The 20183-nt window shown below is 37.9% G+C and overlaps 1 protein-coding gene across 1 annotated transcript in view; it reads right to left on the bottom strand.

Moving 5' to 3' along the window:
• Positions 1 to 3633: 3633 nt before the first annotated feature.
• Positions 3634 to 20183, bottom strand: part of IPO11 (importin 11) — a 208004-nt gene continuing 191454 nt past the window's right edge. Inside the window, exon 30 of the mRNA XM_080805105.1 lies at positions 3634 to 5010. Coding sequence (XP_080661231.1) covers positions 4846 to 5010 — 165 coding nt within the window. The 3' untranslated portion in view covers positions 3634 to 4845. The remainder of the gene's footprint in view (positions 5011 to 20183) is intronic.

Below are 20183 nucleotides of genomic sequence, written 5' to 3' on the forward strand. Positions count from 1 at the left end.
CTGTTGTAGCAGTTACTTCCATTCCATTTCTGCCCTGCTGGGAAATTAGAGCGGCATGAAAATCAATACTTCATTTTGAAGGAAGAAAGGGCTGGATGACCGGACATCGATACATTCCTTCCAGGATTAGACAGCTCTTCGCAGCACACTTGACTAAATAAATTCCAGTGGCCCAAATAAGTTGGATGCAGGCATTAGCTGGAACAAGAAGCAAATCTCACTTGTTAAGATCTTTGGCTAATTGGAGACTCTACTTGTTAGAGTAAGAAAGAATTCAAGAGAAAATGTGATCAATGCCTCTCAGTTTTGAATTTTATCCAAATGCTTCAGGCCATAAGGAGTCCCTCAGGCCAGGAATTCAACTGCCCAGAACTAAAAGTGAAGATATTCAGAGTAGTAGCGATAGCCTTTTCCAGGGTATTGGGGTATTCACACATGGGCTCTAAAGCTCTACTCAGACAAGAGCAGGGGCTGTAGAAAAAGTTTGAGCTTCCAAGGCTAGATGGATTAGTTTGTACAACACTTCACAGGACATCAGGTTCTATCTAATTTGGATTTGACGGGTACAGAATGCACTTCTTCTTGAGGAGAAAAGGGTGACTTTAAACTGCTGTTTCAGACGTCATAGTCCTATGGAGGTACCAAGATCAAAGCTGCACATTTCAGGAAATGATTATTTCCTTTTCTCTCCCCATTTCGCCAGCTGGTAATGTACCGCTTCTCTTCCTAAAGCGCATGAAATGAAAACTCTCTAAAGTCTGGCGTGTTTCTGCCTTTTAAGACCAACCCAAATGTGATAAACCATTTTGAAGATAAATAAATGCAAATAATAAAAATAAATAAATAAATACATGATATCTTGGCCAACAGCTTACAAACCCAAATGAGAACGAAGAAGACAGCACCTCCCTTTGTTTCTTCATTTTTAGTGGTGTGTGAGTTCAGGTTATACTAGTGTTTACTAAGATCTATGTACCTCTCAAAAACACGACAGAGTGGGGGACTGAGGGAAGAAAGAGGGAAAAAAATGTGAAAGAAATAGATGTTGGCTAAGAGGTGTGTCAAGGCAATAAAGGATTTTCAGAACTTGAAAAGGTTGATGAAACCCACACCAGGTTCAGTGTACCTTTTCTGTAGCTCAGCCACAAGACCCTTCTAAGTTAAAATACAACCGCAGAACTTTTTGTGAATGAAAAGGCAAGCTAGTAGGGGTTAAGAATTCTAGGGTAAAAATAAAACAGAACAAAAGAAACAAAACCACCACCGAAAACTTCTGGGACTGTAAGGATCTCTTTAAAAACTTACCCTTATAAAGGAGAGGCCTGGCTAGCAGCACCTTAACCATTACCGTATGACCAGAGAGACAAGCAGATACCACGTGCCCCCAGACGCAATGCCAGGGCAGGCATACCACATTACCAGTGCAGTCTCATTGCCAACCAGTGTTAGCCACACCAGATTATGAGCAAATAATCAGAACCCTGGACCATAAATGACATTCCACTAGATAACTGTTTGGGATTCTTCAAAAAAAGCCAATAACATGTAAAAAGGACCATTCTAGATTTAAAAATTGAACAGCCAAATGCAGTGAATACACTTTCAATGGATTCTGGATCATAAAACTGATGAGCAGCATATAAATGACATCTTTGGGGGCACTGGGGAAAACTGGGAGTTTGAACTGTTTCTATTATTGCAAGAACCTTCTAACATATTAGTTAGCAAGAACCTTCTAACATATTAGTAGATACATAGAGAAATGCCATTCTTTGAGGTATGCTGGACTATGTGGGGGTGGAGTGTCTATAACTTACTTTCATATGATTCAGGAAAAGTGTATATACACACACATACACATATATATATATATGTATATATATATATATATACATATATATATGTATATATATATATATATATATACACACACACGTGTGTGTGTGTGTGTGTGTGTGTGTGTGTGTGTGTGTGTATGGAGAATGTATTAAAATTTAAACAGTTTGGTGAAGCCAGATAAAGACCAAGCTGTTGGTCATTACACTATTCTCTCAATGCTTCTGTAGACTACAATGTTTTTGTAAGTTGAGGGAAGAAAGTATTTTTTTTGCACATGTACCTCTTGTCTTCCTTTTATCACTTCTCCAACAACTTTTAAGTTTCTATTCATGTGGGATTTATAAGGTTTGAAGAAGCAGGGCAGAAGACCACTACCCTTAATGGGTGAGCCTGATGTTTTAATTCATGGAATGAGGGATTAGTTGTGAGGCTGTCGAGCTCTAACATTTCCAGGTTGTCACAGATGACACCGCATGTCAGAGTAATTTCAAGAAGCTCTGAGTCTGAAATCAGAGCATACCAGTTCCAGCATAATGCCACTAACTTCTACATAACTTCGCCAAATTACGCTGTTTCAGGGTAGTTTTTAAATACATATCAAATTATATATTCTCTTTTGTATACTATCTCCTTCCCCGCACTCCTGTTGCTCCAGAACGTACATTTCCATTAGAACCACTGCTTTTTAACATGTTGGTAAGTATGTGTTCCCACTGAATTATAAAATTTCGTAAGGTATAAGTACCCTGTTCTAACTCCAGAATTTAGCATAGCACCATGGCACAAAACAGAAACTTTAATAATTACGCACTGAGTAAGGAATAGGTAAAATAAAGATCTAAGGTGACGATTTCTCAAGGGAAACAATATAAACTTGAGTGTTTAACATGCAATGATGTGGTTTCTCTAAAATGACTGGTAGGAGACACATGGACAAGGGACAACTTATAATAAAAAGTTTGAAATGTTATTGTTGGCCACATGGGCCTTTGTTAGAGGAATGAAGAAGTCTCTGGAACATAAGATAAAGAGAAAAGAAGCTATTTTTATGGGACAGAAATGATTATTACCTTGTATCAGGAGCCACAGTTCAACCAGAGGCCTGGATGAGTTAACTCATTTGTCCAAAACTTAGTATGTTCGCTATAAAGCTGCACAAATGAACAGAACTCTATAAATCAATACTCGTATTTTATGCCTAATTATGCACTTAAAATATCAAGACACATGATTTTTTCCTCTAAGCTATGTTAAACATTTCCTACTTAATGTCCCTTACTTAAGTAATGTAATGTTCCTACTTAAAGCCTATTTTAAACATTTCAGTATAAAAAAATGAACCAAACTCTTTCCCTGAGAGAAGTTTTTTACTGTTTCTGCAACATAGCTATTTTAGTAATATTTTCTATAACACTATAATGAAATCTGTCAGGAACTGGAAAGATGAGTTATTCTACTGTAACTGAAAAACTGGAGCACATTTGGGAATTTCCAATAATATTGGGAATAGTGCCCTAAATGAAAATAATTGCATCAACAAAAAGAAATTATTCTTCTTAGATCAGTCTTAAAAATGATAAAGAAATATCATATTAAAGAAGTTTTAAGTCTTTAAATGAAAAGAGAAACTAAAAGAATAATTAGGGTTTGCTACATATGTCACCATCGCCTACCAGGGGAGAGCCAACACCCACAGTGTGAAAGAAAACATCCCTTTCAAATCCATGGGGCAATTTTTACAAATTCATTTTTCCTGGAGTGGGAAAAATAATCAGACAAATCAAAGGTATCTTTGGAAAATTTAATTTGGACCATATTTTCTCTCTTGCTGAAAACACCAAGTATTTCCATACATTCTGGGTTCCACAGCTTACAAAGGGGCAGTGGGTTTCCTGCAGTCACATACTGTACCGAACTTTCTATAGAAAGATCAGACATTTTCCAACCTTGCTTTTGAGTATTTCCTTTAAAGGTTCCTTACAATAAATGGCAAGTAAAACAAAATAAGGCTTTATTTTCTCTTTTTTCCCCTTTTTTTGGTACTGCGTGTTGGAGGAATAAGGAAGGAAGACGTGTCACGTGAAGTGTTGGTACTCTGAGAATTGGTGCTGGGTCCTGCGAGGTGCACCCATTATCCTGCGGTCCCGATGCACTCCCGCGGTGAGGAGCCTGGGATCGGTAAGTGCGGCCAGTCACCACTGCGTCACAGCACAGGAAGGCCTGCAGGCTACCCGGGGCTTCTGGGGGCTCAGGCTTCTGGGAGCTCACAGCGGTCCTGACCTTCAGGAGTAATAAAGGAGCCAGGGCCAAATCACGACCAGAGGTCTCCCACCCAACACCGCAGTACCACAGGTTCCCTTCCAAAGCAGGCCTTACAAGAGGCATTGAAAGACTAAATGTAATTACTGAAAATAAAATGAGAAAAAAAATCCCTTTACTAATTTTTTTGTATCAAATTAGTAAAATGAAAATAAAAGCATTTGATAAAACACATTTTCTATGTCAGATGAAAACAACTCCCTTGCAAGGTAACCTCAGTAATATATATTTGTCACTATTTATATATTTTTGGCTGGTGCACAAATTTCTTTAATTGCATCATCTGAGCAGCTTTGTCATCTTTCAAACTTGCAGTTTCATTAGCTTAAAAAAGGGATAAAGCAGCCAAATTAATACTAATTCTGGTTGCAGAACGACATCGCGACGTTAACCTTCATCTTCTCAAGTGTTAAGAGCACATGATTAAAAGGTCAGCACACAGTTTCCTCTCTTAACAGAAAACTAAGCAGCTAGTGTCATCAAATCTATACCTAGTAAACACAGGGCCCCTCTGAAATATAAAATTAAATTCTTTTGAGGAATAGGTTTGTGATTTTAGTTGTGCGGGATTTACATTTATTCAATTTTGTGGTAAAAATGCACGGTCTTCACTTTGTAATATACAAGGGATTTCGTCGTCGCCTCAGCAGGCTCTCACACACAGACGGCAGGCTGGGCTATGTGCTCTCAGAAACCCTGCAAAAACTCCTGCAGCTGGGTGACGATCTCTGTGTCCACCGTCTCCATGAGGGACTGGAAGCCTTGCTCTCCCAGGAGCTCTTGCTGTGCCTTAAGCTTCTCGTAGATAAACTGCTGCAACGACACTGTGTGGACTGGGTCCTTCAGGGCCAGCTGCAAGACAGAGAGGAGCCACAGCGTGTTAGAGAGGCAGAACATGTCCCTCCTCCCTGCAACTGCAAGGCTTGGTCATTACCTCTGCAGCAACACAACTGCTTCTGCCTCCCTGCTTACAAGAGAGTCTCAAAGAGTCCCACTGCAGAGAAGTCTGCCAGAGAGTTCATTCAGTCTGTCTAGCCTCAGTTCCCTAGGGCCTCTGAGCCTAAGTTATCTGACGAGCCCAATTTTGCAATAGCTCAGGGTTCATCCACGTAAAGAATCAAAACCTGATAGACAGAACATGTCGCAGAGCACTTAAACACAACGGTCCGGGCTTCCTCGCAGGCAGACCAGGTGCTCCTGGGGTAGCTTGGGGTGGCCCTCAGGATGGATGGAGGAAACCCTGCCCTCTCCTGCACTGCTATGCTACTGACACTCATATATATGCTTCTGGTTAAAAGAAAAAGAGAAAGAAAAAGAATAAAGAAAAACAGATTTCAAACAAAACCAAACAAACACGTACTCCTCTCCCTCTGGGATATCTGGAAATCAGAAGAAATAGAATGAAAAGTAACCCACCATTCCACTTCCTACTGACAAGGATCACAACAGAAAACACCGTGGCCTCCTTTGTCTTTTCTGTGCATGCGGCATACATACAGATACACCATGTGTGTGAGTCTTTACATTTATACTACCACCCAAAGACTCCACTCCAACACATTTTAAAAATTCTGTATCTATTTATGTCATATTTTTTTGTTGAAGGCATGTTGAAATAATCATGGTATCAATACAATTCTAATACTGCCAAATAATCTATCACAAGTGCTGTTCTCCACGTTTCAGTTTATTTCCTTATACCTAGCTCTACTTTTGAAGGATTACTAAAGGACACAGGCAATTTTATGATTCCTGATACGTATTATCAAGTTGCTTTTCCTATGGTTAGTGCAAATTTAAAAGGTATGAGAGTTTCCAGATAGTGACACTGTTTGTAACACTGGTATTACTATTTAAATTCTTTATCATTTAAGAAGTGAAAAATAACACACCCTACTTCAAGCCGTACATTTCTCTCATCATCAATAAAGGTGGATATCTACAAGGCTTATGCAAAGAACATGAGCTTGTGTGCCCAGTATGGCTGCACAGAAATTCTTCTTTTCCTTACTGATTCTCAATTTTATTTTAGGTAGATGACGTAGTGGATCACATCTGCTGTTTGAGCAATGTAAAGAAATTTGAAAATAATTACAAGTGGAAAATACAACTGAGAGACAGGGACAAAGATGGCATGAATTTGAAATTAAACGCCTTAGGTGACAAATCCAGACTTACATGTTAAATCCAAGGCAAGGATGAATTCAGTCCTCACTGAAGGTGGACAGGAGAGAGAACATTAAGAAGAACTGTAAACACAAAGCCCTGCCTTCAGATATCACTGTACAAAATGCACAAAAACTGAAGATGAACTTTTACAAATATTTGCTCTCGTAAGCAAAATGCAGTAATGTTCAGTATTATTTTAACTAAAGTGCAAGAGATCTCTTGCTAAAGGGGATGTGTGCTTTGTTGAAATATCATGAATTATCTGTAACAAACCATCTGCTACAATATGAGAGAAATAGAACTGAGCTTGAAATTGATGTTCGAACAAGTGACTCCAACTACTGAAATGAGCTTGGGAGAGTGCTTTAAACACTATTTCACTTGGCTATATAAAACTGCTAGCAGTTAACTTACCAAATCTCCATCCTTTAATTTTCAACAGATTAATAAAAAGGAAAACTATCATAATATCAGTACCCACCAGATACGGCATACCCCTATAATGGTATAATTTTGTTAAGTATATTCATCAGTCATGCAAAGATTAAAAGCATTAGTCTCCTATGGAAGGAAAGCTGTGGAAGGGAGAATGAAGAAAAAAAAATACAGAATCTCCAAATGCATATATTAAAAAATCTTAAAAAAACAAGTTTTTCTTAGCTAAAAAGATCACATTAGCAAATAAATGTCTGTTTTGGCTTGTGGTAGAAATTCATTCATCATAGCTACTAATACTTTCTTTTGAAGAAATCTATGAGTGGAAGTCTAGTGAGGAACCCAGCCTTCTGGACCCTCCTGGCGGTGACCAAATGGAACAGCCACTTTTGTCAAAGCAGTGTCAAAAGAAGGCAGCTAAAACAGATGGTTTAGTAAGATTCAGAATCCAGTAATTCCAAAAAATGTCCAGGTTTCAATAAAAAAAAAATCACTCATAACCAAAAGGATGTGTCAAGGACAGGAGGGAAAAGGGTTTTATTATAAAAAGGCAACACAGAGGTCTTCGGAGCAATGGCAATGTCTCAGCCTTGACTCTTATTCATGCTAATATTCTGGTCGTGACACTATAGTTTCACAAGATGTTATGAGTGGGGGACATGGACAGCAACCATCACAAACCAGAGAGCTCAGTAATGCGGTAACCTCAAACACCAAGAGTACGCTGGGAGCCATGCAATTAATTTCCTGAAGGTAAATGACCAGAACAGTTTGGTACCTAAAGGCCCAAACTGAAACAAGTTAATCACCGAAGAATCTTACAAAATCAGAAACTGTTTACTCTTCCTTTCCACTCATTTCCAACAGTGTGATTATCTGGTGTAGGTTTGCTCAGACCTACAAATGTGAAAAGATAAAACCTTCTACAGAAAAAACAAAGGAAACAGTATTGAGGCTCCGCTGACAACACAGAAACACTGGGAATAATGAGAAGAGACAGCAAACTCTTCAAAACAGACCCAGGCTAGGCATGCCGTGTGGTACTCTGGATCGTATCCTGCAACTAAGAGCATTAGTGAGAAACTGGGTGGTACCTAAATAAAGCCTGGGCGGTAGTTCACAGTAATACACCAGTGTCGGTTTCTCAACTTAGACAAAAGTGCCCTGGTAATGTAACATGCTGACATGAGGGAAAACTGAATGAGGAGCACATGAGGAGAGTTACCTCTGCTGCTTCCCCAGAAACCTAAAACTGTTCCAAAATAAAAAGGAGTAGGAGTTACCTGAAGAAGTAGGAGATGGGGGGACCTGGGTGGCTCAGTGGGTTAAAGCCTCTGCCTTCAGCTCAGGTCATCGAGTTAATGACATCAAAAGAACCAGAATACACACCTCCAAATTCCTGGTTTGTTCTCTTTCTACTACTTCCATATGCCTAACCCCCATTCTCATCCTCCACAAAAAGTACATGATCATTTAAGAAATATTTCCATTAAAATGGTTAAGATAAAATTAGAACCTTATAATAGATTTCTGTTATTAGAAGATAATTACCCAGAAATCCTGACTCCAGGGCAATGCCAAATAAATTAAGTGCTAATAGCCTAACTCACTTCAAAAGTCCATACGCTGGATTTTAATAAGCAAGTAGTTTGGTACTCCTTGACAGTGAAATTATTACTTTAAGACAGAATGGTTCTGGTTGAACTGTCTCAGGTTCCTCTGTTGGTAATTATAGCCTTCTGACATTTGCCTCGATCCGTAAGATGGTTAGTTTTCAAGTTGGTATAGGATTTTTAGCTCCTGTGGTGCCACTTACAGGATGCACATTTCTTGTTCTTTGAGATTTTGAGTCCTTAAAACTAAAAAATATTTCACTGCATTAAATCAGCAATTTTACCCAGCAGGAATTCACATAGCTGAATCCTTTATTTCTCTTAGGTTATGTGGCGTATCATATCACTGTTCACTTTATAAGCCTCCAAATACCCATGGTAATTTTTCAGAAATTATTTTCTGTAAAGTTATTTCTGTTGGAATTTTGCTAGAGAGAAAAAGTTTCCTACCTTTAAATATGCAAAAGATTTTTGTAATAGTGATATACTTTCCATGAAACCTGGTAGAATATGTATAACCACACTAGCGATGCAACAAAAATCTTAAAGGAAAATTTGCCTCCAACAATGTATTTCACCATGTAGTCTTCAAAAGTTCCTTAGTTTGATCTTTGCCTTAAAATTCCCCTTTTTGATCTCTCATTGTTTCACTACAGGGAACTGTAAATTTCTGAAATATAGCTACATCTAAATTTCTAAAATCTGTTGGATGTAAACTCTCCTAACTAGTGACTTAACAAAGAGTTTGAGTCCTCTAGATGCCAACCAGAACCGATCTCATCAATAGGGCTCAGCAATGCAGATTCACTCACTAATTAAACCCAGTGTGGAACTCAAATTCCAAGGTAGCCGGTAAGATTTTTATCATCCCCGCTGTAGCTGTCCACTGAGGAATTTAGACCATGGTTTCCATATGATGAACTTGTGAGTAAAGGAGCTGTTTTCCACTGCTAGGTCTAGAATGACTGGGACTCAAACTTCATGAGATAAAAATGACAGTGCATATATGACAAAAATGCAAATTGTAATTTAGCGATTAGCTTGTTACCCAGGTTTTCTGATAGAGTTGTTTTTCTCTCCATCGGTCCCAGACCATTACTACTTGGGTATTTTTACTCTACTTTCAGTCTTATTCTGGTTATATCTTTCCAGGTGCTTCAAATCTTTACAAAGCAAACTTAAGAAAAATGCACAATTTAATCAATGAGCCAAAGTAAGTATTTCAAGCCCAGATCTGAGCAATAGAACATCTGTTTATGTCTTCACATTTGTTTCAGTATGGTATGTGATTAAATAGCAATCACAATATTTTATCTGCGTTTACTAAATTCTAATCACGAGCAAGGTGTGTGCTCATCACACGCTAGACCTTCTACACACTTTATTTCGTTTAAAACTCACAATAAGGAATCCTGAGGAAAGGAAACCCACAGCATGTAAACAAACATTTCCGCAGAGTGGATTTCACTGATAGCAGCACACTGGGTATCATGTGAGGAACACTGAGAATTGCTGATGGCTAAGTCCCACTTCTAGAGATTTTGGTGTAACTGGTTTCAGGCACTAGAATTTTTTAAAGCTCACAATAATCTGATGTATATTTAAGAGAAAGAGTGCTATAGAAAATTCTGAAAAAACAGTTTTGAGGACTGAAAGTTCAAGTAAGCCCAAGAAAATCTTTACAGATATCTTCATATTCATTAAAATAAATATGGTAATAGACTAAATAAAACATAAAACATTTCAAAATAAAAACTCTTAAATTAGTAATTCAAAGCCCTATAAACATAATACCCATATACAACCCCATATTCTATAAACTCTTCAGGGCTTCCTTTTTCCTTTCTCCTTTTCTCTTTTGGTTTCAATGAGACATTTATGAGGTCCTTTTGCTTTACTGTAGGCAAATGAAGCAGTGGCAATGTCCCCCCCAACCTTTTTTTTTTTTTACTCACCAACCAAAAGTTTGATGCCTTTTTTATTGTAGTCTTTGACTCTAGAATTCCAAAGGATTCCCCACATCACAAGGTAAGTAAAATACAAATCTGTTAGGGACCTTTATTTTGCCTGCTTTTCCTTACTGGTTATTGCTAGTTAGTATCAGCAATACATATTGACATATTTTTCATTTAATTGGTTATCTACTCTCCCCATTTGATTCGTTGATTTTCCTGGACTTTTCTGACTTAACCATCCATTTAAATGACAAATGACTTATCTCTGCTTTTACAATACTTATACCCACACTCACTCAAACGCCCTCTTGCTCTTTTTCTTCTCATCACATTGGCTAGAAATTCTACCTGACAGACTATCACTAAAATTTTTTCCTCTTCTTCCTAGGTACACAGATAGACCATATCTCCCAGTCAATAGGATGTGAGCAAAAGAGATGTGTCATAACACACCCTGACTCTTAAACCACTCCTACTCATTCTTTTTCTCCCTTCTTCCAACAAGACAGAAGCCAAAGTGGCAGCACCCTCAGCACATCTAGATGTGCTGAGACATTCCTGAATGTCTCCAAGAATTACATACCCACTCATAATCCTCTCCTTTTTGTGTTTTTCCTGAGTGAAAAAAATATATATTGATATTCCAGGGGTCTGTTTTAGAAGATGACATTCTCTGGCATTTAGATCATTCTCAACAGTGGTAGATTCAAATAGCTATTTCAAAAATCATATTGAAGTCATATTCTTCTATTTCTATTTCATTAACACATTTTACCAGGAATAAATGCCAAATTTAATGTTGGATTAAATTTGCTAATGGTGGGGCACCTGAGTGGCTCAGTCGGTTAAGCCTCTGCCTTCGGCTTGGGTCATGATCTCAGAGTCCTGGGATCGAGCCCCACATCGGGCTCTCTGCTCAGCAGGGAGCCTGCTTCCTCCTCTCTGTCTCTGCCTGCCTCTATGCATACTTGTGATCTCTATCTGTCAAATAAATAAATAAAATCTTAAAAAAAAACAGAAAACGAAGGATAGTGTAATAACAAATACTAAAAATAAATATATAAATAAATAAATTTGCTAATGGTCACGTCCTGTTTTGCATCTATTTTTATAAATAAAAAAATTACTATTGTCTTTTTTTCTGTTTTATTCTTTTCCTGACAGTTGCCAGTTTTCTAGGTTCAATCTTTTCCTTAAAATTTGATAGTACAAAAAGAAAGAAAAAAGGAATGCAGGAAAAATAGGGAGAAAGAAAAAGAAAAAAAGGGAGAAGAGAGAGGGAAGACAAGCTGCTGCTAAAAGGCTATCACTAGTAAAGTTAAATGCATTAAACTACATTTCTTTTTAAATTAGTAATACATTTCAGTAAAACCTTATGAAATGAACAAATAAGAAACATCACTAAGGGAAGTTTTTTAAAATTTGCTTTTTAGAAAAATGGAGAGACAATCCAAAACATTTCTTCCATGGTTTTAAGTCTATCTCTACCTGGTCCTAAGTTGGTTTTTAATTTTCCACATTTTGGTAATTATATTTTATGAAAAAATTGTCTATTCTGACAAGATTTTTCCATTGACTAGCCAGGACTTGCATGCATAATCCCTGAAGTTATATGTGTCCTTATACCTAATATTTTATATTTATGTTCACCCTTGCCACACCCTACCTTGAGTGTGGCCCAACAGAGTAGGGCTTTGGGAGGTCAGGTGAGCAATGGAGTTTTTGTTCAGGTCTGTTTTTCAGCGGGCCCTGTGGGTTGCCCATCCTCTGGTAACTTCCTAGTTCCAGAATGTGTAATTGGACTGAACACATTTAGCATCTAGCAGAATCCCCATACTGAGTTCTGGGTTTCCTTAAAGCTGACTTTCTTTTACTCACATCTTGAAATAAGCTGGAGTCTTTTTGTTTTGTTTTGTTTTTTGTCTTTTTAAGATTTTATTTATTTGAGAGCACAAATAAATAAGTAATAAGTAAGAGAGCACAAGCAGGGAGAGGGGCAGAGGGACAGGGAGAAGCAGACTTCCTGCTGAACAGGGAGTATGATTCAACTTGAGGCTTGATCCCAGGACCCTGGGATTATGACCTGAGCTGAAGGCAGATGCTTAACGGACTGAGCCAACCAGGCGTCCCTAAAATGAGCTCTGAGTTAGTTTATTTTTATTGTTTCTTTTTGATAATAAAATTACTTAAGATTATGAATAATTTAGTTGTATCCACATTTTTTAAGTGTAATAATCTCACTGTGGTAGGTCACCTGCTCAAAATTACAAGCTTCCTCTTAAAATACTGTTTAAAAAAACTTTGTGATCTATATTTTTTCTCAACCTTTGTTTAATTTCTGGTTTTACTTCATTGTAGTAAAAAAATATGATCTGTACTATTTCTACTCTGAGAAATTTGGTCTCCTTTGTAAGCCTAAAATTTTACATACATTTCATGAACATTTGAAAAATGTTTATTCTATCAATAGTATAGAATTTTTTTTACATAACAAGTCAGGAAATGACAGATGCTGGCAAGGATGCGGAGAAAGGGGAACCCTCCTACACTGTTGGTGGGAATGCAAGCTGGTGCAACCACTCTGGAAAACAGCATGGAGGTTCCTCAAAAAGTTGAAAATAGAGCCACCTTACGACCCAGCAATTGCACTACTGGGTATTTACCCTAAAGATACAAACGTAGTGATCTGAAGGAGCACATGTACCTGAATGTTTATAGCAGCAATGTCCACAATAGCCAAACGATGGAAAGAACCTAGATGTCCAACAACAGATGAATGGATAAAGAAGATGTGGTATATATATACAATGGAATACTATGCAGCCATCAAAAGAAATGAAATCTTGTCATTTGCGACTACATGGATGGAACTAGAGGGTATTATGCTTATTAGCAAAGTAAGTCAATTGGAGAAAGACAACTGTCATACGATCTCCCTGATATGAGGAAATGGAGATACAACGTGGGGGGTTTGGGGGGTAGGAAAAGAATAAATGAAACAAGATGGGATCAGGAGGGAGACAAACCATAAGAGACTCTTACTGTTACAAAACAAACTGAGGGTGACTGGGAGTAGGGGGGTAGGGAGAGGGTGGTTGGGTTATGGACATTGGGGAGGGTATGTGCTATGGTGAGTGCTGTGAAGTGTGTAAACCTGGCAATTCACAGACCTGTACCCCTGGGGCTAATAATACATTAAATATTTATTAAAAATTAAAAAAAAAGAATTTTTATTTATAGGCACTAAATTAAGTTTAGTGCCTGTAATTATGTTTATATAATTTTATTTACATAAAATATGTAATTTTATTTTTATTTACAGGCACTAAATTAAGTTTAGTGCCTGTGATTATATTGTTCAGTTCTGGGTTCAACTAAACATGTAAGATCCCAAGACCACCACAGGCTATTCTTAGCATCAGTTTACTCAGAAGAGGATAGGAATGATGAGATACCACAAAATGGTAATGTTTAAGGAGAATATGACAAATTTTGCACCATTAAAAATGTTGTGATCTGGGGCACCCAGGTGGCTCAGTTGGTTAAGCGTCTGCCTTTAGCTCAGATAACAGCTCTGTGTCGAGCTCCCTGATCATCAGGGAACCTGCTTCTCCCTCTCCCTCTGCTACTTCCCTTCCCCTTGCTTCTCCCCCTTCTTGGGCTGTTTCTCTCTCTCTCTCTCTCTGCCAAATAAATAAATAAAATCTTTTAAAAAATATTATGACCATAGATGCATTTTTAGAATCCTACAAATTACAGCAGTAAATCAAGGACAATCTTCATGGAATATCTCTAATATTTAAATGAAATCAATTCTAATGCATCACTAAACTAATACATAATTGAAAAATATCCTTCTTCCATTCATGTTATCAAAATAAAATGACTGCTTAACCAAGTGTAACTGAATATTTAGGGGTATGCAATCACTGTTTCTAAATTAGGAAACAAAAACTTATTAGACAGATGTAAATGTATTATTTCTCACTAGTGCCTGTGTCCTACTTCCTTTCCAGAAATTCCATCAATACTCATGTTAGTCCATTCTGTGACAAAACATACTATAAAACCAAATGTGTGCCTCGATCCAGTTAAATTTAGTTTCCAGGTGATACAGAAAACGGAAAGAGGATAAAGAGAAACAAGAAAAATTTGCTGAGATCTCTATTTACAATTTAAATGTCATCTTTAGATTGAGTTTTCTGAATATCACTTATTTCTGCCAATACTGTTATGAAAGGGATTGAAAAATCAACGTCACAAGTGTGAGCCACCCTATTATAGGAAACACCTGCTCCCTTACATCTCCTTACTGCTCCAGCTGCCTCTATGGTTCCAAGAAGTGAGATCACTGAGTACATCTTATGAGAATCTCGAGTTTTTTGATAAAATGCTTTATAAGCTTAAGCTATCAGATGAAAGGTTAAAAAGGGCTATAAATAGGAAATGGCAAAAGGAAACTTACAAAGGCAAGAACATTTAGCAATAAAAATGGGGATTATCATTTCATCAAAGCATAAACCTCAATAATTCATAAAAATGACAGAATATAATGGGAATGAATGGGGGAACAAAAACTTTTTATTGTGACCATCTGCTGATATAGCAAAATCATTGAAGAAACTGGTATTTTAAGATCTGCATTAGCTCACTATTTCTGGGAAGGGAAATACTGTTCTATGGCTCTTTAACCTAAATTTGCTGGAGTACGTGACATGACCTCATGCATGATTTAAACTATGTAGTGTAGGGGCGCCTAGGTGCCTCAGTCAGTTGAGTGACCGACTCTTGATTTTGTTTCAGGTCATGATCTCAGAGTCATAAGATAGAGTCCTGCAGGGCGCCTGGGTGGCTCAGTGGGTTAAAGCCTCTGCCTTCAGCTCAGGTCATGATCCCAGGGTCCTGGGATCGAACCTCGCATCGGGCTCTCTGCTCTGAGGGGAGCCTGCTTCCTCCTCTCTCTCTGACTGCCTCTCTGCCTACTTGTGATCTCTGTCTGTCAACTAAATAAATAAAATCTTAAAAAAAAAAAAAAAAAGAGATAGAGTCCTGCATCAGGGCTCAAACTGGGCATGGAGCCTGCTTGGGATTCTCTCTCCCTCTTTCCCTCTGCACCCCAACCCCCCATTACGTGTGCATGCTCCCTCTCAGAACAAAACAAAATCCAACCATTATAACATGCATCTATAGCTGTTCAATTAAAAAAAAAAAAAAAACTATGGGACTTCATCAAGATAAAAAGATTCTACACAGTAAAGGAAACAATCAACAAAACTAACAGGGTACCTGCAGAATGAGAGAAGATATGTGCAAATGACATATCTGATAAAGGGCTAGTATCCAAAATATAGAAAGAACTTATCAAACTCAACACCCAAAACCCAAATAATCCAGTTAAGAAATGGGCAGAAGACAAGAATAGACCCTTCTCCAAAGAAGACATCCAGATGGCTAACAGAAACATGGAAAGATGCTCAGCATCACTCATTATCAGGGAAATACAAATCAAAACCACAATGAGATGCCACCTTACTCACATCTGCCAGAGTGGCTAAAATTAACAACATAGGAAACAAAAGATGTTGATGAGGATGCAGAAAAAAGGGAACCCTCTTACACTGTTGGTGGGAATGCAAGCTGGTACAGCCACTCTAGAAAACAGTATGGAGGCTCCTCAAGAAGTAAAAAATAAAATTACCCTACAACCCAGCAACTGCACTAGTAGGTATTTACCTAAGGGATGCAAACATAGTGACTCAAAGGGGCATGTGCACCCTGATGTCTATAGCAGCATTATCAAAAACAAACAAATTATGGAAAGAGCCCAAATGTCCATCAATGGATGAATGGATAAAACACACACACACACACACACACACACACACACACACACACAAACACACAGGAATATTACTCAGCCACCAAAAAAGAAGGAAATCTTGCCATTTGCAACAACAAGGATGGAGCTAGAGTGTATTATGCTAAGTGAAATAAGTCAGTCAGAGAAAGACAAATACCATATGATTGCACTCGTATGTAGAATTTAAGAAAGAAAACAGGTGAACATAGGGGAAGGGAAGGAAAAATAAAATAAGATAAAAACTGAGAGGCAGGCAAACCATAAGAGATACTGAACTCTAGGAAACAAACTGAGGGTTGCTGGAGGGGAGGTGGGTAGTGGATGGGCTAGATGGGGGATGGGCATTAAGGAGGGCACTTGTGGACCACTGGGTGGTATATATAAGTCATGAGTCACTAAATTCTACTCCTGAAACCAATATTAACTATACATTAACTACCTAGAATTTACATAAAAATCTGAAGGGAAAAAAAAAGTTTCAGTGCCATGGATACCACAGGTGGCAGCCTCTCAGGGATGATGAAAGGTAAAGAAAGACTAATGGAGAAAGAAGCTCCATGGTTAACAATTTTCAAGTTTGTAGAAAAGTACAAGGAAACAAAGAAGAAAGCCTATAGTACAGAAATGAGTCACATTATAAAATGGCCATTTTCTTAAAAAAAAGAATATTCATCTAATTTATATGTTGAGTATGCTAAGGAATTGTGATTCAGTAATCTACATGGGTAACTTCAGTTTGAAATAAGGAGCAGTAACAGTTATTGGTAAACAAAGTCTTCAAACCCATGAAATGTGGATGTGACTGTGAAAATGTGGACATATTATTTCTGGAATTTGGGATTTATACAAAATTCATATTCAAACAATATCTGAAGATTTATGATCCACTGTCATTTATGCAGTCATAGCATTAGAATAAATACATCTGTGGTAGAATGTGGCTGTACAACAATTTTTTCTAGAACACAAATCTGACCAAATCACTCTTGTGATGACAATGCTTTCACTGGGTATGTCAGTGGACACATAATGTTACACTGGTTTCAAATGATTGGACAAGTCTATGCCTTATGCTGTCCTCACCACAAGGGTAGCTGTGGTCTGTCACCATACAGCACTAATTCAGTACCAATGAATATTTTCCCTGTGCTTGCCTTTCACCCCCGTGACTTCCAATCCACCTGGAAGCCTGTATATCCCACTCCCCTTCATCCATTTTGCCCAACCCCCTGCCAGTTTGTTCTCTGTATTTATGGGTCTGTTTCTGCTTTTGGTTATCATTTGTTAGTTTCTGAGACTCCACAGATGAGTAAAATCATATGGTATTCGTTTTTCTCAGTCTGACTTACTTTACCCAGCATTATACCCTCTGGGTCCAAACATGTTGTTGTAAAGGCAAAGATTTCATTCTTTTTCAAAGCTGAGTTAATATTCCACTGTATATACATACACCACATCTTTATCCATTCACCTATTGGACATTTGGGCTGTTTCCGTATCTTTTCTATTGTAAATAATGCTACAGTTGGTAGCATAAAAACAGGAGTGCATATATCTTTCTGAATTAAAATTAATGTTTCCATTTTCTTTGGGTAAATACCCATAGTGGACCTAATGGGTCATACGGTCTTTCTAGTTTTAATTTTTTGAGGGACCTCCATACTGTTTTCTCAGTGATTGCACCAATTTACATTCCCACCAACAGTGCATAAAGGTTAGTTTTGCTACACATTCTCACCAACACTTTTTATTTCTTATCTTTTCAATCTAGCTATTCTGACAGGTGTGAGCGATACCTCATAGTGGTTTTGCTTTGATGATAACTTTCTGATGGCTCCCTATTCTTACCAAACGAAATCTGAATTTCTAGCTTTCTATACTTGCCCCAACTAACACAAATTTATGATTTTGCAATGTTATAGATTAGGAATCTAGAACAGTCTCACTGGACTACAGTCAAGGTGTGTCAGCAGGGCTACCTTCCTTTCTGAAGGCCCTAGGGGAGAACCCATTTTTCTGTTCCTTCCAAAAGCAACTAGAGGCTGTCTTCCTCTGTCTTCAAAGTGACAGCATGTTGAGTCTTTCTGACACTGCATCATTTTGACCCTCTCTTTCACCTCTCTCTTCCACTACTTTTAAGCACTCTCACAATTACATCTGGCTCACCAAGATAAGCTCCCCCTTATACTCAATCACCTGATGAGCCACTTTAATTCTACTTTGCAATGTAACCAAACATATGCATAGGGGACATAACATATTCAGAGAATCCAGGGATTAGGACATGGGGGATGAAAGGGATTATTTTTCCCAGCACATTTATAATATGGCACAGCAGGCCCTATACAACCTGGCTGTTAATTTGGCACACAGCAGACACCTAAATAAATGTTTCTGAAGCGATACTCCTGCCACTACCCAACAGTCATTGAAATGAAGTAAATTATTCTTATTCTGAGTACTGTAGGATGTTTAGCAACATTCTTGGCTCCTACCTACTAAATTACAATAGTACTTCTCAGCCTTGTGACAATAAAAAAATATCTTTAGACAATGCTGTAAATCCCCTGGGAGGTAGAAGGACAAAGTAACAATCAGTTGAGAACCCCTATTAAACATGGACCTACTGTTTGCATTAGAAGTAAATATAACTCCACTTAACTCTCACACAAGGGCATAAAGTCACTTTCACTATAATGGGTTAAGAAAGAAACTCACTGGGGAGCCTGGGTGGCTCAGTGGGTTAAAGCCTCTGCCTTTGGCTCAGGTCATGATCTCAGGAGAGCCCCCACATCAGGCTCTCTGCTCAGCAGGGAGCCTGCTTCCCCTGCCCCCTCTGCCTGCCTCTCTGCCTACTTGAGATCTCTGTCTGTCAAATAAATAAAAAAGCTAAAAAAAAAAAAAAGAAAGAAAGAAAAGAAAAGAAACTCATTAGTTTCTTCATTGCAGTTTTTTGCAGCTCAGAAAAAGTGGAGAGGAAGAAATTAATTCAGGTTTAAGTTGAAACAAAGTCACAATACCTGGATAGTTTCTATAACAAAACATTTCCCCTTTTATATGTTTTATTTTAAAGTGCTTTATTTCAATGGCACGGTTCCCAAATCAGATGACTTATTAATATGATATTCACATACATTATGACACATGAGATATAAGGTAAGTATAAAACTGTGCAAAGCACCATTGAAGTCTGTCACGGATCATTTCACCTTGCTTGGGGGATCATATAAAAATGAATTAAAGTGGCTAGGATACAATGACATCCAAACCATTTAATAAGTAAATGCCTTAGTTCAATAAATCCCCTTTCAGCAGAAGTAATTTTTTTTAACATATCACTCTACACAGAAGAATTAAACTATTTTAAGGTGGTTTTCAGTTAATGTAAAGGGCCATGTTCTTTCTTGTGTTTTCTTCTTTTGACATTGAATCATGGTAGTAACCCTCAGCTTTTGATAAAAGTGATGTCATTATCTCAGGCTGAGATCATAAGAAGCAATTACTTTCAATGCATTATTTGAAAGAACAAGCTTGAGTATTATTAGATTGTTCTAGAAAATACCCTAAAAGGAAAACAAAGCTGCAATTCTTACCATTAAAATAGCCAAAATTTTATACCTCTGACTTTCAAACAATAATGTTTTTGGTGTTTTCCAATTAGCATTACTCCCATTTTTTCTTTTCTCTTCTTCTAAAGATTTTATTTATTGATTTGAGAGAGAGCACCAGCACAAGCAGAGGGGGTAAGGGCAGAGGGAGAGGGACAAGCAGACTCCCTGCTGAGCACAGGGCCTGACAAGGGGCTCAATCCTGGAACCCTGGGATCATGACCTGAGCAAAGGCAGATGCTTAAACAACTGAGCCACCCAGGCACCCAGCATTACTTCCATTTTCAACAGAGATATATATATATTTTTTTTTAAGATTGTATTTATTTGACAGAGATCACAAGTAGGCAGAGAGGCAGGCAGAGAGAGAGAGGAAGGGAAGCAG

The sequence above is a fragment of the Martes martes genome (genome assembly GCF_963455335.1).
Source record: "Martes martes genome assembly, chromosome: 5".
Taxonomy (NCBI): Eukaryota; Metazoa; Chordata; class Mammalia; order Carnivora; family Mustelidae; genus Martes; species Martes martes.